Here is a 26,192-nt window from a genome sequence, read left to right as displayed (position 1 = left end):
ATTAAACGTAAGCAAAATTTGGCAAAGGATGAATAAAAAATGAAGCCGAAACAAAATATGAAATAATATAAATAAAATAATTCTATTTATTTTATTTTATATTTTGTTTTGTTGTTGTTGTTCAGACGAACTTTATTGCTGTAGAAAAGCACAGATTTTTTACTTCTTTTTACAAAAAAGGAAGTATTGTATTCGCAAAAAAATTTTCACTCAAAAATCGACCTTAATTTCCATTTTGCTCACCCCCGAATGAATGTTGAGTTTTTTTTTTTTTTTTTCAACTCGACCACACGCGGATAAGTGCCTAAGAACGTATAGACACTCGAAATATCCATTTTGACGATTCCCAAATTAATTACAACAAATTTTCTCGTGACGTCTGTATGTACGTATGTATGTATGTGCGCATGCGTGTCGCATAACTCAAAAACTGTCCAAGTGAGAACAATAAGCAATCGTGATTGCTCAATAAACATATGCAGTTACTGCCCTTTACCTGGACATGGCACTATATACGTACAAACGGACGTCACGAGAAAATTCGTTGTAATCAACTCGGGGGTCGTCAAAATGGATATTTCGGGTGTCTGTACGTTCTTAGGCATATATCCACGAGACATCGGGTCGAAAAAAAAACTCAACATTCATTCGGGGGTGAGAAAAATTTAAATTAAGGCCGATTTTTGAGTGAAAATTTTTTCGCGAATACAATACTTCCTTTTTTCTAAAAGGAAGTAAAAATCGCTGAAAATTTTTACTAGATAGTGACGCCCTCATAACATCTCGTAAAACTTATTTGCATCTAAAGGTGACATCGAATATGATAATTTCAGCTATTTATTCTTTCAATTCTGTATCTGGAGTGTGGTACTGGGAAATAAATGTGTCGAATTTGAAGTAGATCATCGTGCAGTTGGCTCTTCGAGAGAAATGCTTCGTTAAGCCGTTAAATTGGGCTTTCATTTTCTGTATCCCAGAGTTCAGATTTTGCTGTTAAAGTACACGTTTGGCTTCCTGTAAGTTGAAAGAAATAGATTATTTTTGAATATGTACCGTTTTCGGAATATGTACCGTCATTGTAGGGAGCATTGCCCCCTTTACAAAAGCCTGATTCTAAGAAGATTGCTTTTTTTTGTTCGTTAAAGTTACTAAAGCAAACCTTAATGAAATTTTTATATTTGTTTAACAAAAAGTATAGATGAAATATTAACTTCTCCATCCTTGTTGAAATAGAAGATGCTCTGAAATTCGACTCATGTTTTATACTTTTTTACTTTCTTCTCTATCTAATATATAGAAGAAAGTACTATTGGATTCGTGCAAATTTTCGAATTTCGAATTTTGACGGACTCGAACGTTTTGAGGTGTACTGAGTCTATTTCGACTATTTTTGGAAAATGTCTGCCTGTATGTGTGTGTGTGTCACGTCTGTGTGTGACCAGTTTTTTGTGGCCGCTCTACAGCAAAAACTACCGCATGAAATCGAACGAAATTTGGTACACATATGTGCCGCTATGTGAACTTGTGCCCATTGGTTTTTGGCGCGAATTCCTCCAAGGGGGGTGGAGCAATGGGACGTTTTTTGAGTTACGCGTACTTGCTATTCCTCAGGAAGTAACTGGCGGAATCAAACAAAATTTGGTCCATATGTTGCCATTAACAGGAACAAGTGCTGATTCAATTTTGGTGTCAATAACTCAAACGGGGATTGAGCTATAGAACGTTTTTTGTCGTCAATTGTGACTGCTGTATCTCAAGAAATAATGAACGGAATGAAAGAAAAATTTATCGACAAGTAGCCCTTAGTGGGTATAAGAGCTGATTTTATTTTGGTGTCAACAGCTAAAAAGGGGATAGCGCAATTACCCGTTCTTTTTTTCCATTGTGAGTGCCCTATCTCAAAAAGTAATTCTACGTTCTGGTTGAAATTTGGAATATATGTGAATCCATATGTAAACAGGCTTCGGTTCAGTTTTGACGCCAATCGCTCCAAGAGGTGTTGATTTTTTTTTTTTTGCGAATAAAAATAGCTTTATTAATGCAACAATAAGAAAGATAAATCGTAATAGATTGTCGTCTGCGTATTTCTCGTGATTTTAATTGTATGGAAATGATCGGAAATATTATCTCAATGATTTAAAATTTTTAACTGTTGCCGTCTTATGTTTGCTAACAAATAAAATATTTGTAATTAATTCAAGCAAGGCTTTTAAAGTAACTTTCAGTTTTCGCTCTTTGCTTTGCTTTTGCAATAATTCAGACATTGGGATGGTGTCAAGTTTTTGCATGTGTAATTTTGTTTTTGTTGGGAATATTGCTTCCTCGTCAAGCATGGGGAGGGATCAGAAAAAAAAATATATATAGAAGAAAGTTTCGTGATGGCCACAACATACTAGTTCTGAGTTATGTTAGGGTATTAAAACAATGAAATGTACTATTACTCCTAGGTCATAAATGCTAAAATCACGAAACAGCTTATTCTTTTTCACACAATGAAAAATGTCTCAAAAGATCTTCGCCAATTTTTCCATTCGTTTTAAATCATAAAATTGACAGAATCTCTTTCAATTATTTATTTACGTATTTGTGTACTTAAACTGTCGAATGAAACCATGTAATGTAAGATTATTTCAATAATATAGTCCAATAATAGGAAAAATTAAAGTTTTAAATATTTTAAAAATCTTACGTACAAAGGAAAAAAGCATTGTATTTAGGGTTAGGATTTCTCAAAGGAGGAAGTATACTCCTACAATGCGCTATATCAGAAAATGATGCATATTATAATGTATTTCCCTCCATTTTTAAGAACGCAAACGTCTACTTCCGGTAGCAGAAACAGCGCGACGTGCGTGGAACATTCTTAAGAAAGTCAGCAAATTATTTCTCACTTGGGGGAGAAACATTCTAATAGTTTTTAAGAAAAAAAGATTGAATTTCAATGAACGAAGCGTTGCACCGTGTTTTCCGGGATATAATGGTAGCATCTACTTTTTTTTTTTTAGAATGGTTCAAAAATACATGTAAAGAAAAAAGTTTCTCCTAGATAACAGGACGCCCCTCAATATTTTTAGACTTGTGGATAAGTAATATCCTGGGGAATTTTAGCTTCCTATTTCAACTGAAAGAAGGTGCTCAACTCCCTGCCCCAAACTTCATAAGTATGGGAAGAGGTTTAAAAACACATTGAACTGAAAAAACAATGCTACATATTATAATATACACGAGTAATATGCACACAAACATTGCAATAAAATAATTATTTACAAAAAAAAAAAAAAAACAACAGCTGGGGAAAATATTTTTAAATTTGTGACATTTTTTATGCTACAGCGAATGTTAAATGAAGGGGTCATTGAGCACTCTCCGAAATTTGAGTAAGAAGCTGAAACTTTTACAGCATTATTCTATTAGTAAGTCTAAAAAAAATAGGGGGTGCCCTGGACTCTAACTGAAAAAAAGTTTTTTGAACAACTCTAAGGTACTTGTAGTGCTTAATTTCAGCACTTTATTTTTAAGTATTTCTCGGAGCCGATTTAGATATCACGAACAATTCAATGAATTATTCTGTAGACCAACTTTGGATTTTCAATCTGCGTTGCAGACTGCTAGAGAAAATTTTGCTGCTGGACGTGTACTTTGACTACCAATTACGAATTCAGGATAACAAAAACCGAAAGCACAATTCTTAATTTTCTTCACTGTTCTAATGAAGCACGGGCTTAAATAGGCTATTATGCATTTTTAAAAAGTCATCTGCACTTCCTTTTTTTCTGTTTGAATTCTGCTTTCAATGTATTTTACGTATTTTTACGTATTTTGCTTTGTTTTTTACCCAGTCCCTTGAGAAACCTAAAATCAGAGTTTCACTGTATATGAAACTGAGAAACAAATATTTTTCTTCCTTTTACATAAGTTTAAATACAATGTTTTAACCTAGTTGTACGGTGACACGCTCGTATCTCTGTAACTGCAACTATGTCATTTGGAAAGACGACTGGTATTTAAATCATAATTATTGATGTTTCTGCGTCCGCCCTCCGTAAGAAGAACTTGCCTAAACATTCAGTTGATCACCCGTCATTTTGACCTTGTCCTGTCAAGGTCAAAAATGAATGTCGAACGGAAAAAAGGGAATTAAATTAAACGTCTGGAGAAACAACGAACTCAATGAAGCCTCATTTAGGAGAGGAAAATATTAGTCCTCTGTCACCATGATAAGAAGCCTCAAAACAACTTCAATGTATTCGTTTCTGTGTTACGAAACAATTTGGTCTTAATTCGGAGCGATTGAATTAGTCTTTGTGCTAATTTTAAATTCGCGTTTTTGCATATTTCAGCTACCTTATGAGCATTCACGAACTGCTTATTATTGTAACTTGATCAAAGTTGATGTTGCTCTGGTTTTCCATGTTGCCATGACGAAGAGAATAAGCTAACTCGTTGTTTTAATATTCATTAAGAGGATAAATTTTCGTCACCAGGGTTAAATTGTTTGCGTTCATTCAAGGCTCAACTAAAGCAGATTTTACTTTTGAAAAGGGAGGGGGTGTAAAATTACATTGTTTTTAGGAAAAACATCAATACAGATGAACTTAAAAGCAAAACTTCACCGAAGTACAAAAACTTCCAGATTACTAATTCTCACCATTTAAGATTGATAAGAAAAAAAAACCCATAAAGGTATACATTGTAAATTTAATCTTCTTGATGAGTTTACGGGAGCCAGTTAGCCTTAATAACCAGATCTTTATTACCGCATCCTAATGACCACTTCTTTTCATTTTTGGTTATGCCTCATCTTACACCCAATCTAGAAAATCACCAGTCATAGTATGAAGGCTGCGAGAGATCTCCTCTTAAGGTTTGGTGGAGTGTCATTAAGAAAAAAGGTATTTTTGAAACAATTCACATTACTTTTGTATTTTTTCAATAAAAAACCAAATATTTCGGAAGTTGACGTCCCACCCCCCTCAACTGCAACGCAACGAGAACAAAAGAGTTATGAAGATGTTAGATTTTATAAAACACGCAATAGTTGCTTAAGTATTGAGGAAGCAAAAAAAAAAAAGTTGAGAAATATTTATAACACTGAGATTAACCATGCTAAAATGAAAGTTTTCTTTTTTGATTTTAATGCAACAACTGAACTATGTTTCAAAATCCTGCAATGAGTTTAGATGATTTATTCTTGGAAATTTGAATAAAAATTGGCCCGTGGAGAAAAAAAAAAGTATTTCAAAAACGACATTATCTGGCTCATGAAGCGATCCAATCCACGATGTAGCACATCGCTTTAATCAATTGCGATCAGGTCTCGGGTCTCTGGCTGCTATATATTAGCGCAATGCGTTATTTATTTATTTATTTTTAAAGATCCTCTACATGAAATACACCGCCGGCTCAGTCAATTCCAGCCGAGGACCGCAGTTTCGTGCTTATTAGCACTCATGAGCCCGGCTGATTGACTGAGCTGGAGGTGAAAAACCTCCTAAGGAAGCCAAGAGGCCAAACAAACTGGTAGCTGATACAAAATTAGCACTGACCAGACGAGTGACCGAACCAATGGTTCGGTTCAGCTCGAATATTGAGGGCAAGAAAGGTATATTCAGTAAGTTACCGCCCTATAGCCAGGGCTAAGGCAGAAATACATGAAATACACTATTAGTGATAATAAGTACGAAACTGCAGTCCTCGGCTGGAATTGACTGAGCTGGCGGTGTATTTCATGTATTTCTGCTTTATCCCTGGCTATAGGGTGGTAACTTGCTGAAAATCCTCTTTTTTTTAAAAATATTTTTAAAAACATTTTTGCAATTTATTATGTTTTAGTAAATGTTGAAAAGCGTGTCCTACTAGCCCGGAAACACGTGCCTACAATCATTTGAAAATTTTGACCTTTTATAACGTTGTCGTTATTCTTTATACCAAAAACATTATTGATAAAAGATTTGACTGAAGATTAGTTGATTCCCTCTTTTATAGAAAGTATCGATTAACGATGAGTTCCTTTTTTCAACAAACGGAAAAGATTGACGTGTTTTGTCAATCCCAGTCGAAAGACGATATGTCAGACTGCAATTACGTTTCTTTGATTGAACCATATCACGCAACTTTGGAAATGACGAACATTCTAGAATTTCGGAAGCAATTGCTGTATTTATTTTCCTAGACTCATGTATGGTATTGTCTGTCGCAGAAATCCAATACCATTTTTTCTTTAGAATATGTAGCAAAAAAGCAAAAGTCATAAGCTGAAGTTATAATAGTTTTTTCAGACAGTTTTCATTTCTAATCTTTTTTTTTTTTTTTTTAATGGCTAATCTATTTTACAATTGGATGATTTTTCCCCATCAACTTTCAATTAGGTGTATTATACTCAATGATCAAATATGCAACATGGATTGCGAATTCATTTTATGTTTGTTCTCAAATGATTATAATTTTATTAAAATTCATTTATGAAATTAAACGTTTTCATTTGATATTAATATCTTTGAATATCGCTTACTGTTTTGTTTATATTTTATCGATCGTAATTATGTGTTTTAATACCAACGCGTTATAATGCAGTGATCCAAGCTATTTCAATGTATATCTGAACAGTTTCATAGGACAATCAGTAAAATGTCACGGAGAAACGCATTTCCTTTAAATAGCGTGTTTTTAACGAGGAAATTTAAAGAACAAAACAAGGTTTGTGTTATTTTGTGTCAATTTTTCACGTGTCGATTAGAAATAATTCGTTTGTGGATTGATGTAAATAATGCTTGACATTGAAATTTGGCCATGACCTAGTAAAGAGTCCTTCTGAGAGCGAATAATCAGTCGGTTAATTCAACCGGAAAATTTCTCCTCTCCCCTAAAATCTGCTTTTAACGTTTTTATGTGAAATGAGTCGAAACAGTTTGCCAGTATTAATTACATCATTCATTCCAAATTAAATGTCCTTTAAATCAGATCAGAAAGAATGGGATTGTTTCCTCCTGTCAAAAGTACTATTTTTAGTCACTGAAATAGATAGAATTAACAAAAAATTAAAAAATTAATTTGAATTCTGAAATTTTGAATTCAAATTATGTTTTTCGCAATCACGAACTGAGACAGGACCCTACTCATTGGAGTTATTGTTTCTAGAAACGGCTCCTGTCCCCCCCCCCCCCCCCGCAAGTCTGCCTCTCCTCCTAGGCGGTTACTTGTGCATAGTTGTGTGTGTGCGTAGACCTGTGTGTATGCACGTAGGCGTGTGTGAGTGTATGTGTGTAAAGTCGTGTATGTGTGTGAGCGTGCATGTGTGTGGGACATGGACGCCTCCGAACAGGAGAAGCGGATAGCTCAAAACGGAGCAGCCGCGCCGCGCCGCCAGCAGAGGACGGTGGGCGGTGGTGCTGCAAAGGCTTCTGGTCCAAGTTGAAAAAGGCACGGACACCAAAAACGGTCAAATGAGAACAATAAGCAATCGTGATTGCTCAAAAAAAATTATGGGGCCAGATTTTTTTTTTTTTTAATTTCCCAATAGTTTTTTTTTTTTTAAATTTTTTAAGTGCCCGATTTTGGAAATAAGGCGTGGTCTTTATGACGTCACAAGCGCTACTCCATTGCTGTGTTAAATGTTTACGCTTTGCTGTCAACTGCGTTGTTAGGTTATAATATAATCTGCGCTGTGCGCTAATGGCTTCAGTGAATGGCATTTCATCACTTGTGATGTCATGAGCAGAACCGTAAAAAATGAATTTCAATCCGCCCACCAAATTAAATAATTGTTAAAAAATGCTAAACTTTGTCAAATTATTTAAAAAACGGTTAAATCATAATTATTTAATTAAATCATAATAATTTAATTTAATTATTATAATAAATTTAAGCATGCATTTTTCAGAAAAAGATACTTTTAAAATTTCGGAAAAACCCCATTATCAATTGACTAATCTCCCAGTGGATGCAATGGATAGTTTTTTCACATTGATTATTTTTATCAAAATCAGGAATTGTTTTTTGAAAAGTAACTATGTAACCCTCTATAAATAAGTCTTCAGAACTTATTTATTTTCAGGCGTAAATAATCTGAATTCTTATCCACTGTAAAAAATTCACACAAAATTGAAAAGAAGTAGTGAAACTGAGTGTAGTTATTTTTATTTATTCGTAGAAAATAAGATAACTTTAAATAGTGCTTCATAAATTCATCCTCGTCTTGAAATTGATTTTGAAGGAACGAAAATTACTATAAAATGCTTGTGGCAACGCTGATTTCAAAAGAAGTCCAAAAACTTTAGATTCTGTTCAGAAATACTGTAAAATCACTTATTTTTGCAAAAATGAAGGAGTTGGAGATTTCGCGGGCTGAAAATTTTGCAAATTTTATATAAACTTAACTTCAAGTTGATTTTATATGCAAAGTTGAAACATTTCTCCATTTTTATGAATGAATATCAAATTAAGTTCAACTATATGACTGAATTTTATGAAAAGGACCGCCAAATGTTTTCTCCTTGTCAAATGTAAACCATTATTAATTAATCTGCTCTTCGCAAGAAAATTCATCCTAATTAAAAAAAAAAATCTTTCTAACTGTTAAAGCAGTTGGATATCATATAATTACAATTTATTGCAGAGTCGTTATGCAAATCGACGGTGAACATATATTCTCATTTATTAAAGGAAAATAAGAAAAATTATCCCTGGCACAGAAAATTATTTAAAATTTTCCTGTTAAATTAGCTTATCCAGCTGTAAACTTTCCCCCCATATAATGTTTTTAAAGTACGTGCAATAAAGTATAAGATATTGTCTCTCCAGCAAACCAAGCGTTTTTCAGTCACTAACTTCTTTCTTTTGTTCATTTACTAGTGGTACCCGCTCGGCTTTGCTCGTAGTAGGAAATTAAAATGTCATTTGGTTCGCCTGTATATTTACAAATACGGGATGATGAATTTCTCGCCAATTCGCTATGTTCATTTGCTTGCCCCTGTTACTGTTCCACGTTATGATAATTTGATAATTTACTGGTTCACGTTGTGATAATTTGCTCTGTAAAATTTTCTTAACTACAATAGAAAAAGAACAAAATTGAATTTTTGAAAAATCGTTTCGAGGTGCACACCCCATGCTATAAACTAATTCTGTGCCAGATATTATGAAAATCGGCCGAACGGGCTAGGCGCTATGCGCGTCATAGAGATCCTGACAGATATCCAGACAGAGATCCAGAGAGACTTTCAGCTTTATTATTAGTAAAGATTCCAATTCATAGATTCGAACATTCATGTATTCTTTTGAAAACTTACAATGAAGTAACTTATTTCTTAAATTAGTTTCCAAATCTTTCAGGTGATCTACTTATTACACGGAAAAGATTACACGGAAACTGTATCTTTCTGTTACATTATGTTTTTTAATCTTATAATGTAACGGAAACTATTTGAACCATATCAATAACAAAGATAAGGGAAAATCGATTTATTTTGCACATTTAACGTAACATCGTAGGTTTGTTTCTTGTAACGCTTGGCAACAAATGCCATTGTTAGAAATGGCGTGGGCTGTACATTTATCGAACTGTGCACTATGATATTTGCCGTTCAGTGTAAAAGTGGTATATCTCCTGGTAAGTGATTTTACTGCGCCTAACTACTAGAGATACACCTAACCATATTAGCCTAATACGGAATATTTGGTTAAAAATTTTAACCAAATATTCGGTATTTGGTCAAAACTTCCATGTTAATTCCCCGCTCTTTCAATTTAACAGTTCTCGTGGTAATGGTGTGCTTTTTTTTTTCTCCTAAAAAAAGTTTTTTTTTTGCAGAAATTTTATGAATAAAAAATTAATATAAACTGTAATAAAGTGGACAGACTGTAACAGTGAATTTTTGAATGCAGATAGTCTTTGCCCTGACCAGAGAATCAATTATCTCGTTCTTGCAGCACAGCTATACATCTGTGGGCAAATATACGGCAGTAACTGATTTTTTTTGAGCAATCACGATTGCTTATTGCTTTCATTTGACTGTTTTGGCGTGCTATGATTTTATTTTCCCACCAGCACCTTCTGCAGCACCACCGTCGACCGGGTGTCGCACCTCACAATGCTGCTCCTCTAGCGAAAACCGTCGCCAGGTTGCGTCCATATCCTACACTTACACGCATACATACACGCACGTACACACAAACATATACATACGCCTACACACACACACAAACACACACGCATACATACAGACACCTACACACATACATATGCCTACACACAACTACCCACACACTCATACCTGCACGCAGACACACACACATGCCTACACATACACATACCCCCTACACACAAACACACATACCCCCCCCCCCCACACACACACACTCGTGATTGCGAAAAACATAACTTGAATTCAAGATGTCAAAATTCAAATTAATTTTTCTTTTTTACTTATTTATTTGCATTTTTGTCATCAACCGTATTTTAGCTTTAGTGTACAAGCTTGCTTATTTGGTTTCCGCTAAAATAAAATTGCAAAGAAACGTTTAATTCCAAAATTTCTCTGTATTGTTATTATTGAATCCGAAACCATTGCTTCACTATTTCAAAAACTCATTTCTGCAGATTCACACATTTTAATAAACAGCTGTTTTTACAGTCAAAAACAATCTTTTTTTTTTTCTTTAAAAAGTGACTCTTGGTAAAACATTTAATATATTATGAAATAAACAAATTTGTCTTAAAATTTCACTTTAGTAGACAGTTCCATATTTCTTGAAAGCATTGAAAATTGTAAGTATCTTTCAGTAAAAATTTTTGAGAAAAAGGTAAATAAAAGTTTTGCAATTTAACATTACGTGTAAACAGGGTACCAACTCCCTTAAAGCTGGTGAATCGTAATTTGAACATTTGTTAGTCAAATCAAAACTTTTGCTTTCAGTACAACATACAATAATGAATAATTTAAAAACAAATTATGAATGAAAACTGCTTATTGTTTTCCACTTAAAAAAACTGCAATTGTTCAAAACTTTTCGAATTTGTTTGGATTATCCGGAAGTCATGGAGAAAACAAAATTGCGTTTTTCAAATGAGCAACGGAAACTTTCAGATTATTAAATAGTACTTGGTGGCGGTTGGATTTTGTTTATTTATTTATTTATTTTTTTAGGAATGAAAAATAGCAGCAGAAATAGTTTAAAACGGTCATTTCTGGACCGCCGTGAAGGCGAATTTCGGGTGCAACGACCTCTTAATAATTGAGCGGAGACCGGCACGATGCCTCTCTCGATTTTCTTTAAGCGTTTGTCCGCTTGTCTCCGCGATCAATTACGAGAGACTTGTTGGGCTGGATCCTTTTAGTTGCCACTGGCGTTGAGAGCAATAAGAGTTTGAAAAAAAAAGGGAGATGAAAAAGGAAGAACGCCGGATGATTGCACTTGGACATGAATATGAATAGGAAATAGTTCGTAATGTATTCGTATGAATATTAAATAGTTCTTTATGTATTCGTTTTAAATATTCTGAAATTTTATGAATCTGGTTTAACGCATCGAGCTCCGAAACTTTCCGTTGAAAATTTGGAAAAGAAAATGCACACATTTTCTTTTTAGGGCGTTGAATGTATTAAAGACATTGACAGGTTTTGGAGAAGGAGTCTCCTGAAAAGAAAGTTGATTTTTGATGCATAAATTGCTCCCTTTTTATGAGTTAATTGTTTAAGTTTTAGGAGCTTAAAAATTCAGACACTTGCGATCTTTAGAATAAGAGATGAACTTACAAATTTATTTAGCAATATATATGCTGCCCTGAAAAACCGAAATTGGAAAATGTCGACTTTCACCGGTGAATCACCGGGAAATATTCGGTCTTACGCCGATGTCTTTTGGTATGTGAAAGTAAGCATTCACCGGCTATTGTCAAAATGTCTCAGATTACATTCACCGTAGCATATACGAAAAAAGACTAGGAAGACTCTCGCTACAAAAATAAAATTAATTTTTCAGTATAGATCGCATCAAACAATAAGTAATTTAAGTTATGTTAAGTTTTGCCCTTTACACAACTCTAATAAAGTATTATGAAGCGCGATTATTGAACAAAGAATTAATTTCTCGTTGCATGTTCATCAAATGCACTAAGTCCCCCCCCCCCCTCTTCTTTTCCAGCTGGAGTGGGAGTGATTTTTGTAAGAATATTCCCATTTAGTAAACACCTCGTACAAAATTTTAATTCAACGTTAGATTATTTGTTTCATTTTATGGTGTCGGGTTTTGAAAGTTAGTGGATGTATTCTAATTCCAAGTTCAAAACCCTTGCAAAGGGGGGGGGGGAGAGACAAGTTTATTTCTTATGAAAATGAACCTCTGGAACACAGAAACATCACGTATTGCTTGGTACATTTTTAAACAATAATGAAGGAGTGCCGCAAGAAATTATATGAAAGATAAAGATAAGCTTTCATTGTGAAAAATGTGAGATTATTCACATTTACACCACGAGAGGCATTTTGTTTTCTCACTGAGTTTATGAAGCACAATAAAATATGCAAATAAATAGGTAAGAACAAATCTTCAATCGCTGATTCGTTTTTGTCGTTTGAAAGAGAAGGGAAAAGTTTTAGATCTTAAGCAATAAATTTTTTAATTTTGCAAAAATTTTACGGAAAAACTAAGATTTTCTCGATTATTTCTTACTGTCTTTTCTAACTGGTTTTTCTGCTCCGTTCTTTTTCTTTCCCAATTCATTGTGGGAGTGGGAGGCTGTGCACTCCGACAAGCATTGCGTGAGGCTCTCGAGCACCACACCACCCACGAAGTCGGCGCCTCAGTTTTCAAAATAAGTTTACTATATATTTTATTTCTTAGTAGTTGTCTTCTATGCATTTAAAGAGACATCTTGAAAAGTTCGCGGGTGTTTCTACTAAATCTGTATCACTGAGTGTTGACAGTTACAAGAGAACGGTAAACGGCTACTTACAACATTTTTATAACAAACATAATTGATAGAAATAAAATCGCTAAAAATATATAGCATTGGAGATTCAGGATATTTTTAACGAAACAAGCCTATTATTTCACTCTCTAAAAATCGAAAATTCACCTCAAAAATTCAGTGAAGCCTATTTCACGCTTTATATTTTGAGTTTTAAAAAAATAATTGGTGAGGAATCTTTTTTTTTTCAAATTTAAGGTTTCTAATATTTTGAAGCGTTAAGAATTAAGTGCATATCTTGTCTTTCTCTGTCATCAAATCATCATCCTTTCCCTTCTTAGAAAAGGAGTTTTTTTTCTTCAAATGGAGTTAATTGCTACTTTTCGCCTTTAGTTTTGGGATTTTTGTGATCTGAAAATTTTGGGTTGCCGTTTCCAAAAATTTTGGACTGACAAAACATTCTAAAACTGAGAGATTATTTGAAAAAAAAAACTTTTGAAAATGATTTTTGTCAGTGATTTCAAAGAGTTTTTTAATGCATATTTGAAATTTGAAGAGTTTTTACAGGAAAGGGGGTGAGGGGGAGCTTCCGAAAATTTTGCTTGAGTGAACTATCACCCCTGCTTAAGTTTACTACCTGTTGAGTGTTATTTAAGTGTATATCTATCTGCTAAGTTTCATTTTAAGTGACTAAACATCTAGTTTCATTCAAGATGAATAGCTATCGGATGACACGCATTCAAAACATGAGCTACTGAGATTCGTTTAATGCGCATGTCTTCTCTGCTGATGTTCATTACAGCAACTAACTGTCCGTTGAGTCAAATTTAAAGTGGCTAGCTATCTTCTGAAACTTATTTAGACACCGTTTACTTTGCCTAACTAGCCGGCGCATTGGAAGTTTTCAATCGCGTTCAGAAAATTGCCTGTGCAGGGGAAAAAAGTGGATCATTTTAGGTAGAATTTTCGCTTACTGCTTGCCTAGTGGAAAGCGGGTTACTTCACATATTTATGATGGCATATAAACAGTTTTTTTTTTTTTCGGAATTCCTTGCTTTGAATTACCTACTGCTTACATAACTCGACTTATTGCATTTCTTTTGTGAACACGTGCTTTATGTGATTAGCTACTGTCCATTCAATGAAGGCAACTATCTGCTGTCATTAGACTTTTTCAATTTCAGCAGCAAAATTCTCTCGTTAGAGCCAGTTTACTTTTTTGCTTACATTCATTAATGAACTCCCCTTTACAACACAGAGTATGCTATTAGATGCAAACTGTTTTTTGACAGAAATTCAATTTCACAAATAAATTTAATCAAATAAATTATTTCGTTATTTTTTTCCGTTCACTGTCTGCTCATCATGTATTATAAACTTTCCAGTAGTTGGTTTTAATATAGATAGATAACTACCTACTGTCTGACCATCGATTACATGGAAAGGGTCCGGTTTATAGGCAGAAATTTACACATCTGTTAGTTTGCTGGGATGGGAGTTTGTTTGTCACAGATGTGCGCTTTTGCCTATTTAGACACAGTTTGTGCAAATGACAGTTCGTTCACCGAATCATTTCTTAAACCTAATCTATATACGATCTTTATCCGTACTACAAAAATTAATTGGTACATTTTAACAACATAATTTTGTGCATACCATTTTGATTCTACTTTTCCTGACGAAATGAAAACATTGTATTTTTTTTTTTTTTGTTGTTTCCATAGAAACTGTTCCCACTCTTTTTCAACTTAGAAAATGCAATAAATTAATTAGGCAATAGTGACATTATAAAACATGTGAATCAAAATCCCGTCGCTATTTTTCCTTGTCGCTGCTAGATCCATTCAGTTGGAATCGTCTTAACTTAGCCCATTGCCAAATTACATACAATCCGTGGTCAAACAGTATATAAGCATTTCAGCAAATACTTAGTAATAACTGTTGGGAACTGATCATCTTTTTTCAATGAAATCGACATAATTGGTCAATTTCTTACGTGTTTTAAGAACGTGGTTTTTAAGAGTCATTTTTTTAAAGCTTGGACACTTTTGATAGTTGATGTCTTCGATTTTCGTAAAAATTTCAGGATGTGTTAGTGGTACTATGATAAGAAAAAGTGAAGTTTATTTTTTTAAAAAACTGATTTGTTTGCCCTTGAGTAGAGGTCAAAGTTTAAGAACGTGAGAAAAAGAGCTTAATATATGATTGCTTTGCTTCAAAACCAATGGGTGTAGCAAGCCAATTTTTTTTATGTGGATACTACTTGATACTAGGTACATGCTAGCCGAAATATTTTGGTCGCTCATTCATGGCTTTGAGGGCAAAGGTCAATTGAAAATGCTATTTATTAAACTTTTTTTGCCCTGTTTGGGCCCGGATATCTGCTAAAGCCGTGAGTAACCCTCGAAAATAAGTATATACCTAACTACTCACCACAGTATAGTACTAAGAAAAACATGAAATAGCATGGGTTACTCTTTGCTTTAGCAGTTAAACGGTCTCAAAGTCGATGATTTTTTAAAAATAGCCAAGTTTAGACGTCAATAACTTTGATCGCGACGCATCAACAACTTTGGGACACAGCTGTAGTTATAGTCGAAGTGGTCTATTTTAAGGTCCAGGTTAGAAATCCATGGCAACTAATAAACTTTTTTAGTTACACGGTCTCAAAGTTGAAAATTTGATCTATAATTTCAACTTATTTTTTTTTCAATTACTCTATGACTGATGAGTTAGTAACTTCGAGAAACAGTTGTAATCATACCCTAAGTGATGTAGTTGATGTAGATGACGTCAAGACAGCGTGATTTTAAATTTTGTTTCGTTATGGTTAACTGTCGTTTATAAGTATTTAAAAATAGTTCTTTATTTTTCTTGAAGCCCAATCTATGTAGTTGAAGAATTAAAAAAACATAAATGCCGCTGTGAACCGTTGCTTTTTCCTTTGATTTTTTAACCTAGAAAAGCATATTTTTGCCCATCAAGGTCATGGTTAGCCTTATCAGCCCAGTGTCCTCACTAGGACACCGGGTGATGGGGTGGAGGATATGATCCTGTCTTGCCTACGCTAAACATATGTCTACGAACTGTGCTGAGTGACCAAAAATCATAAAATGCCAATTTATCAGTGTCTTAAATGTGACAATTGTACTTTCACCTTTCCGCTGAAGGAAATTTGATTTTTTTTACAAGTTTATTGAACGTGTCAAATGTGTTTTAATATGCTATCCTATTGGCAACAGAGAATGGTTTCTTTTCGGAGGTTTTTTTTTTCAGAGTTGGAGACCAATGTTCCTAGTTTAGCCAATTTGCCTTTCTTTTTTAGAACAGTGTAGGAAAACGTAATTGAAAATTATATTTTTTCCATGGAAATATGTTATCTAATGAATGTGCAAAAGTTGGAGTAGTCAATCCTAAATGAGGTCACGAACTTAGGATGGCCTTGTTTAGTGCACTATGCATATTTTTTGTACTTCTCATATGCAACTTAGGGGTAAAGTAAAATATCAGACCTGAACAATAGCGGTCCACTAATGCAGTGGTTTTTTTTCTGTTAAAAAAGAAAAAAAGTAAATCAACACGAAAATAGGTCTCAAACATTTTCTACCTTGATTCTTTGCCCACAATTTTCAGAAAATATTTTATTTGACTAACGAGAAAAAAATTATATTGATTATTTTTTGAAACTTGAATCAATTTTTGTCTACCTTACTTTCAATTGAACATATTTTGTTAAACTATATACAGTTTGTTACTAAACCACGTGTTAAGTCTCATTAAAATAGTACAACTATTTGAACACTAGTACTTGTAAACTACTTAAATGAAAAAATAGTTGGTTAACATAAAAAAAAAAAACAGTACCTTACCTTTACACAATATCTGGCCAACATTCTCTCTGCTAAAAATTTAAAAAAAGCTGGTTGTTGATAGATTTTGTTTTGAATGCTCCGCCTTTCAAAGCTTCGGTTCAGTGTTGTTTGTTTAAAATGGCTACATCAGCCACTCTACTATCCGGTTTTATAAGTTTTACATATAATTTAATGCTGCCATCTATAAAATAAAGTACGAAACTTTTAAAAAAATCAGAAATACATTTTGAAAAGGGAGAAAACTCAACACGTGCTTATTAACTATATTCAACAAGTAAAAGTTCGAATTAAAAATATATTTTTTTGAAATTTTAAAAGTGTCATGGGTATGAAGCAGATTCTAAAACTACATCACTTGGAGCACAATTACAGCTGTGTCTGAAAGTCTTGTTTTCGTGGATTAGCTTAGTTGAAACTTGACACTTTATGTTAAAATTATCATTTTTGTGAGACCGTTTAATTAACACTCCGTCGGGCGCATCTGATCTATTAGGCACGGCTCGAATTCTTTAGTTAGCCACGCCACCTCAATAGCTTCAATCAATGTATATTCATTTTCACAAATAAACTTATGTTACATTCGAAAATCATGGAAAACTTTTATTTCTATTCTTTGGTGTTTGTAGTTGACAATTTTTTCGTAAGAAAATGTGAACATGCGTAGAAAAGATCAAAGTGTGCTTCCCAGGCTCAATGCACCCGATCATGTTCTACAACATATTGCGCCCGACGGAGTGTTAAGCAAGATGATTAGATCCCAAAGTTTTCTGGCCTGAGTCTAAAACTATATCACTTTGAATGTAATTACAGATGTTTTTCTAAGTTACTAACTCACCAATCATAGAGTAATTGGAAAAAAAAATGAAATTATAGCTCAAATTTTCAACTTTGAGGCCGTATAACTAAAAAAGTTTATTAGTTGCCATGGGTTTCTAACCTGGACCTTAAAATAGACCACTTGGACTATAACTACAGCTGTGTCCCAAAGTTGTTGATGCGTCGCGATCAGAGTTATTGACGTCTAAACTTGGCTATTTTTAAAAAATCATCGACTTTGAGACCGTTTAACTACTAAAGCAAAGAGTAACCCATGATATTTCATGTTTTTCTTAGTACTATACTGTGGTGAGTAGTTAGGTATATACTTATTTCCGAGGGTTACTCACGGCTTTAGCAGATATCCGGGCCCAAACAAGGCAAAAAAAGTAAAAAAAATAGCATTTTCAATTGACCTTTGCCCTCAAAGCCATGAATGAGCGACCAAAATATTTCGGCTAGCATGTACCTAGTATCAAGTAGTATCCACAAAAAAAAAATTGGCTTGGTACACTCATTGGTTTTGAAGCAAAGGAATCATATATTAAGCTCTTTTTTCTCACGTCCTTAAACTTTGACCTCCACTGAATTGCCAACAAGTCAAATTTGAGAAGAAAGAAGCTACACTTTGTCTTATCACAATACTAGCAACATATTCTGAAAGTTTCAGGAAAATCGAAGGTGTCAACTATCAGGCTCCCATTCACTTTGTCCAGCTTTAAAAAAAATGACTCTTAAACACCCAGTTAAAAGAACAGAGCTGAACGACATTGCTCTGTGTGGTGCAACATCAAGAAGCTATGAATAAGAACACAGTCGAGTGTAGATAATCTCCTTCGGAATACATGCGATGAAAAATGTTTCATCATGCTAATATTTTGATGGCTCAATTGCCTTAGGCCGGAAATCACGGCAAGTGGACATATTCTTGAAAATATCATAGTTTCGAATATTTTATGTTAAGAAAATGTTCGAATGTTTCAGAGAGTTTACAATGTATTGTAGAACGAGTAATGTCTAGTAAATGTCATTGTATATGGCGTTTAGTATACAGGGTGTCTCAAACGGTTGTTGACAAACTTAACATGCTGGTGTCTCCATAAACAAGATTTACATAGTAACGTATGTTCGCAAACGCAATGCTGGCGCGTTACATGCAGACAAAACCAGACACAACATGTCGCATATTTATTACACAAAGATGATTTTACACAGCATTTTAGTTTTCAAGGAAGGTTTATAGCTGTTTTTGAAATTTGCTGCTTTTAGCTGACATACACCTGTCGCAACGACAACGTACCGATCGTCGCAATAACAATCCATTCTGACAAGATTTCACCGATCGCTGCGTTGTCGTTGCAGCGTGATTATGAGAGCTGGCGGGATGTAAACTTTATCAACTGCATTAGACTTTCCTTAAAAACTAAAATGTTGTGTAGAACCGTATTTGTGTAATAGATATGTGACATGTTGTGCATCCGTCAGTCAGTGTCTAAATTTGTGTGGGTGTAGTGCGCCCGCATTGCGTTTGCGAACACATGTTCCTGTGCAAATCGTGTTGATCATGAGATGACACACGAGCATGTTAAGTTTGTCAACAACCTTTCGAGACACCCTGTATATTCAATTCCAATTCCTAATAATTACAAAGCAAGTTTTTCGCACATTTATATCTTTATTTACGACCTTGTTTCGTTCAATGTTGTTACAACCCGCTTCCTGTTTAAAGGTGAGCGATGAAACTTTACTGCTTTTACATCTTAAACTGAACACATTCTGAAACATTACGTTTTTTTTATTTATTTTTTAAAATGAAATTCCTGTAATCAGTCACATTACTTTTATCTGCTCCAAAATTTGTTGTAATTTTCAAGAAATTAAAATCATTTAACGTAATAATTAATATTGCCCTTTCGACATAAAACAGATGTATATTGTTATCGGGTAGTTATTTCAAATGAAACTAGTATGTTGTGGCCATCACGAAACTTTCTTCTATATTTTTCTTTTTTTTTTCTGATCCCTCCCCATGCTTGACGAGGAAGTAATATTCCCAACAAAAACGAAATTACACATGCAAAAACTTGACGACCATCTCAATGTCTGAATTATTGCAAAAGCAAAGCAAAGAGCGAAAATTGAAAGTTATTTTAAAAGCCTTGCTTGAATTAATTACAAATATTTTATTTGTTAACAAACATAAGATGGCAACAGTTAAAAATTTTAAATCATTGAGATAATATTTCCGATCATTTCCATACAATTAAAATCACGAGAAATACGAAGACGACAATCTATTACGATTTATCTTTCTTATTGTTGCATTAATAAAGCTATTTTTATTCGCTAAAAAAATAATGATAATAAAAATAAATCAGCACCTCTTGGCGCGATTGGCGCCAAAATTGAACCAAAGCCTGTTTACATATGGATTCACATATATTCAAAATTTCAACCAGAACGTAGCATTACTTCTTAAGATAGGGCACTCACAATGGAAAAAAAGAACGGGCGATTACGCTACCCCCCTTTTTAGCTGTTGACACCAAAATAAAATCAGCTTTTATACCCACTAAGGGCTACTTGCCGATAAATTTTTCTTTCATTCCGTTCATTATTTTTTGAGATACAGCAGTCACAATTGACGACAAAAAACGTTCTATAGCTCAACCCCCGTTTGAGTTATTGAAACCAAAATTGAATCAGCACCTGTTCCTGTTGCTGGCAACATATGGACCAAATTTTGTTTGATTCCGCCAGTTACTTCCTGAGGAATAGCAATCACGCGTAACTCAAAAAACGTCCCGTTGCTCCACCCCCCTTGGATGAATTCGCGCCAAAAATCAATGGGCACAAGTTCACATAGGGGCACATATGTGAACCAAATTTCGTTCGATTTCGTGCGGTAGTTTTTGCTGTAGAGCGGCCACAAAAAACTGGTCACACACAGACGTGACACACACACACACACACACAGACAGGCAGACATTTTCCAAAAATAGTCGAAATGGACTCAGCACACCTCAAAACGTTCGAATCCTTCGAAATTCGAAAATTTGCACGAATCCAATACTTTCTTCTATATATTAGATATAGAAGAAAGTAATAAAGGAGTATTTGAAAAAATTTAAAACTAAGTTAATATAATGCATATGGAGAATAGGCTCGTTTATTTAAGTACAAATTCCCTCCTAATTTGCAGAACAAGCAAATGCGAATCGCATTTTCAGGCATCCTCCAAGTCAGGGGTTCTGAACTTTTCAAGCTCTGTCTCCCCCCCCCCCTCCTCTTTGAACACTGACATGTGGTCACGCCCTTCTCTCCGTACGTGGTTTATACAACAGGAAAATGGAACTGATTTGGATAGCTAAAGTTAGTTAAAAAGTAAAAGTTTCAGTTTACCACTAATACACAAAATTTGATTTTGAACATATTATTGCTAGAACATATGAAATTCAAGAAGCAAAGAAATAAATAGATTTTTTTGAAGTCATTTCGGATCAAGGTGAGGTTAGCGTGCCCTATTAGTCACTTTCACAAAATTTTATTTATTTAATGTTGTGACCACAAAATTGAATGAATGATTGTTTTATTTTTTATTTTATTTGATATAACCTCACCCATCCCCTTGAAATGATTTACGCCCTCCAGGTGTGCCCCACAAGTAGAGAACCGCTGCTTAAGTGATACGAAATCAGCGAAAATTTGATGTTAATCGAAAAGGGGACGACATGTATAGTTCAGTTCTTAAGTAGCATTGATGCTCCTGCTTCGTGAAAATTATTTGCTTGATAAAACTCGAAAATATAAAAATGTTAAATTGCTCAAGCATCAATTTCTTTTTGCAGGTGTCTGGAGGCGAAACGATGTGTGAGTATGCCCAGTGTCTCTCTAACTTCGTCCAGCAGCACTTCTCTACAACATCGATCCCGCCTACTACGTCTGCAGGACAGACGATTCAGGCATAGGTTCCCGGAAGTGCCGCAGGATGAGAAACTCCTCAACTGTGAGTATGCGTGGATAATCTTAGCCTATTATTGCTACTCAATATGTTCAATCTACGTACTTGTACTATTCAAACCGCTTGATATTGCCCATGTCATTAGTAGGGATTTATCACAAACCAATAACTTCTATTGAGGGAGGGACGGATACAAGGGACGGATGATGGAGGCGATCGCCCCTCCTTTGAGGACCCTGCATTGGCAATTTTTCCCATAAGCTTTAATTGATCTGACATAATTTAAATTTATTTTGAAATGCCATGCTTTAAATGTGTTGTTTCAATGCGACGAATAATGAAAAAGTATTGACAAACTAAACTGAGCGTCAGCTCATGAATTGCGTGTTACATTAAAAAAAGCAGCTCAATATAACTTTTATTTTGGCTACAGGTCAGACACAGCTCGTTTGAGAGGATTTTACCAGAAACGTTTTTCCTGTTTCCATCGACTTTGCATGCGCAACTAGCTTCTTTTAAATATTTTCCTCGTCTGCCGTTCAAGGAACTTGTGATTGCATACATTTCAGGTCATCCTTTTTCAGTCTTAATGACTTCAGTAATGTTTTATTTATTCTGTTTTGAGCTATTTTTTCCCGTCGAACATCTTGTCAATATTCATCTGCTTTGAAGTGTAAATTAATAAATTTACCAGATCTGTTTTTTCCCAACATTTGATAGGTTATAAAGGTAGGAAAGACGGTTGAATATAAAAATAATTTTATAACCAGTAGTAATGTACACTTCTCTCAACGTAATCACCTTGGCGATTAGGGAATTTGTCATATCTGTGAACAAGCTTGGTGATAGTCTACGCCAATGATTTGAAGCAAATTGAGACTTTTTTTGTGAGCTCCCAGTTATTTTGGAAGTCGTTTATTAGTCACTTCCTTTTGATTTTCCTTGATCACTTGTTCAACTCGTGGAACAAAGTATTCTGTGGCGACTGACTTGTATTGCGTCCTCCATCATGCACATTATATCGTTGCCGCCAATGATTTGAAGTGAGTTGTGTCGGTTTCTTTGAGCTTCTGCTCAGTTTGGAAGCGTTGCCCCGCAAGCCACTTTGTTCATCACTCATTCATTGATGGTGAACCTACCTTCAATTTATCTTAACCGTTTGGTCAACTGTTGAACAAAGTCGTTAGTACAGACAGGGTTCTTTTTTTTTTTTGACTGCTTTCATCTTGCTCATCAGTTTGACTATTTTCGAACCAGGCCCGTCATTTGGGCAATCATTGTTTTTAAAATCTAGGAAGAAGGAAGTCAAATGACCCCCTGGATTTTAAAAGCAAAATGTAATCATGTATTTCGATGCTTTTTTCCTATAAAATGCATTGAATATATTCGCTTTGTCCCCCCCCCCCCCGAAAAAACTTTGAAATGACGGGCCTGTATAAACTTTCACCTGTTCAGGAATAACAACATCAGTCGTGGAACTATACATATAGTCAAACCTTGATAGAAGGTCACCCCGCATGCTTATAAGGTCACTTTTCTAAAGTCCCGGCTCATTGAATAGGAATTCTATGTTATGTTTTATCAAATAAATGGTCAAGTCAGTACATCAATCGCTTATAAGGTCACTTCTGTCTAATTTCTTTAAATGATTTCAGTGCTTAATAGATTCACTTCCAAGAATTTTCCGCAATATACGATCATTAAAAAGTGAAAAGTCGTGTTCCTATTAACGTAGCATGTAGTGCACCGAATGCAGTAGAATGGGGAGTCTTACGACAGCGACACTAAAATATGAAGCAATAACGAGGGCACTCAGAGTGCACATATTGCACATTTTTACCAGTCATGAGAAGACGAAGCTTCAAATTTTCGGAAAACAATTAGAAAACCATTGTGTTTAAATTAAAGAAAAAACCTATCCCACCAAAAACATTCTGTAAAAAACTAGCCAAGTCTCGATGGAGCTGTTTGTTTATCCTCTAAAAAGTAATGAAATCAAGACAAAATTATGACAAGTCGAAGGTTCCTTACTGCGATTTTCTTTATTGTTAAAGTCAATGTTGTGTGACTTGGCCGTTAAACATTCGTTTATACGTTAGTGGGTACAGGTCAATTTTGCTTACACGTTTTCCAAGTGGCAATTTTCCATCGTCAATGGTAGCGGTTCTGGCGACAGATTGGTGCAATCGTGTCATGGGAGCACCTGGTTTTGTTCCCTTGTGTACCCTTTAACGGCCAAGTCACACAACATTAACTATAACAATAAAGAAAATCGCAGTAAGGAACCTTCGACTTGTTATAACTTTGTCTAGATTTCATTACTTTTTAGAGATAAACAAACAGCTCCATCGAGACTTGGCTAGTTTTTTACAGAATGTTTTTTGGTGGGATTTCACTTCTTTTTGTAGAAACATTTAATTTGTGTAATATTCGAGTAGATTAAAGTTAGGCTAAATTAAATTAGAAGATGTGTCCCACTAAGCTGGACTTTTGCAATGACAGTCGGTTTTTTTCTGTACCAATAGTAGAAGGGGGCATTACTATATCTCTAATACAGCTGAGACCAGCTGAGGGTTCTTCATTAGATACTTCAGACTTTCGATTTTTGACATCAAATGAAGCGGCCAACCAAGTTGAATATTTTTTGTAAAAAGCGGTATGTCGATCTCTTAATAGTTTGGTCTAATAGCCAGATCTTCGATTATCCTAGTTTTTATAGTTTTCCCTTTATGTGGCCATTAAACCCTAACTCTGTACCAAATTTCACCTCTCTGAGTTTATGGGAAGTACTAGTTCTATTTTGATGATCGTGAGTGAGTGAGTGTCATAAATGCGAAACTTTGCTTTCACTTAACTTCGGAACTAAAATGACCTACAGACTCGAAATTTCAGATTCTTTAAGTATGTGATTAAAGCTCACTGGATGACGAAAATTTCTGCGTTCTGGTCTCATCAGAAGGTTCTCAAATAGGGGCCTGAAAATGCGGCGAAATGGTTCCAGTAAAGGATGGTACGGCAGTGTTTGCTTCGCGCTCGACTTGGCGGCGGCACTGTCGTGCCCCCCCCCCTCCCGATTAGTTCAGTATTAATGATAGTTTTAAGTTAGGTAAGCTGCACATCAGTTCATTGCTTGGGCATATTTGTAAGCAGCTTTACTCTACATGAAAGTTTCCAAAAAATCATTTTAAAATTTCTTATTGATTCCAAAAGTTTGAATTGGTTCAAATCTATTAAACTAGTATAAAGCCTTCTTTTTGAACGTTTTAAAATTTAAAAAGAATTAATGTATATACATGTTTATTCCATACACACATGTCATAAATATATATGAATCGGTTATAAGGTCACCTTGCTTATAAGGTCAGTTTCGTGAAGTCCCGCGAGGGGTAACCTTACATAGAGATCCGACTGTAGTACAGTCGTGGGCTCATTTTGCTGGTTAATTTCCTTCGTACTAGTCCCTTCTGGCCTGAAAGAAGCAAAAATACTTTGCAATTCTTACGTGGAGGGAGAATAAAGAGAGACAGTTACGTCTGCTGAACGTTTGCTCAACATGAAATGGCGTTTCGGACTCAGCAGTGTTAGAGGGTGTAGAAGGTGAAATGTGCTGTTGCCTACTATACAAAGCAGCGACCTACATTAGCCTACATAGCATTCCGTTTTCGATGGAGATGCTGTTATTTAATGCTTGGAGTTAATAATACTTAAAAGTTATCCCTGTATATATGCATTGAGAACTATTCTTGTTATGCCTTCTTAATTCTCTATCATGGGCGGATTTATGGGGGGGGGGGCAGAGGGGGGCGATGCCCCCCAGTTTTGGGAAGACTTTATGTAGTAACAACACATCTTCCAAAAAAATTTAAAAAAAAATTATTTTTTCGTTTTTGAATAGTTCAGAAGGGTATGGGTGGATTTATAGGGGGGGGGCGTAGGGAGCAATGCCCCCCAGTTTAAGTAGGACTTTATATATTAACAACACATCTTCCAAAGTCTTAAAACAAAAAAAAATCATGGCTTTTTCTTTTTTGAATAGTTAAATGAAAATGAAGAGAAAAGTGAATGTCCTTTTCTGATAGGAGAAAAAAAAGGAAAAAAAAAACATTAAATACAAAGAGTACAGCTGTCACTGGGGTGCTGAAAATGTGTCTAAATTTACTATTTTGGACTGAAAACCATTTGGGCAAGTAAATGAATGAAAATTTAGGCTAAACGAGCGAGGCATTAAGCTGCAACACTTTATAATTGACGATTATTTTAACAAATTAGAACTTTTTTTTTTAAGAGAGAGAGAGAGAAAATAAATACTATCGCAAACTGAATAAATTTCAGTTATCTGAGTATTATGAATCTTTTTACTTAGAGGGAGGGTACGATTTTATTTACCTAATAAATACTGCTTCAAAAGTAAGGTAAGTCATAATCATCTAAGTGAGTCAATCCTTGTCATTGTTAAAATCTAAATAATTGAGTCATCAAACGTTTTGGAAAAATTTGCTGAAATTTTATACAAGTCTATAAAAACCTAACAAAGATTGGTAAAATCGTAAAAATCCTTTAACTGTAAAAACTGACGAATTTTCGTAAAAATTACAAAAAATCAAGAAAAAATCTGCAGGTAAGAGTGAATTACAAA

At 34.7% G+C, this 26,192-nt stretch overlaps 1 protein-coding gene across 3 annotated transcripts in view; it reads left to right on the top strand.

Annotated features, from left to right (window-relative positions):
* LOC129219709 (GRAM domain-containing protein 2B-like) overlaps window positions 1–26,192 on the top strand; it is a 138,235-nt gene that overhangs the window by 67,308 nt on the left and 44,735 nt on the right. For 2 of the 3 annotated variants that reach the window (XM_054853994.1, XM_054853995.1), the window contains exon 2: window positions 21,444–21,601. In XM_054853994.1, coding sequence (XP_054709969.1) covers window positions 21,444–21,601 — 158 coding nt within the window. Of the gene's footprint in view, window positions 1–18,968; window positions 19,325–21,443; window positions 21,602–26,192 lie in introns of those variants that run through there. The other variant, XM_054853996.1, reaches the window with a different exon arrangement.

This window comes from Uloborus diversus, chromosome 4 (assembly GCF_026930045.1).
Source record: "Uloborus diversus isolate 005 chromosome 4, Udiv.v.3.1, whole genome shotgun sequence".
In the NCBI taxonomy this organism is placed as follows: domain Eukaryota; kingdom Metazoa; phylum Arthropoda; class Arachnida; order Araneae; family Uloboridae; genus Uloborus; species Uloborus diversus.
The sequence above is the reverse complement of the archived record's forward strand: the minus strand, read 5'-3'. Positions and strand labels throughout refer to the sequence as shown.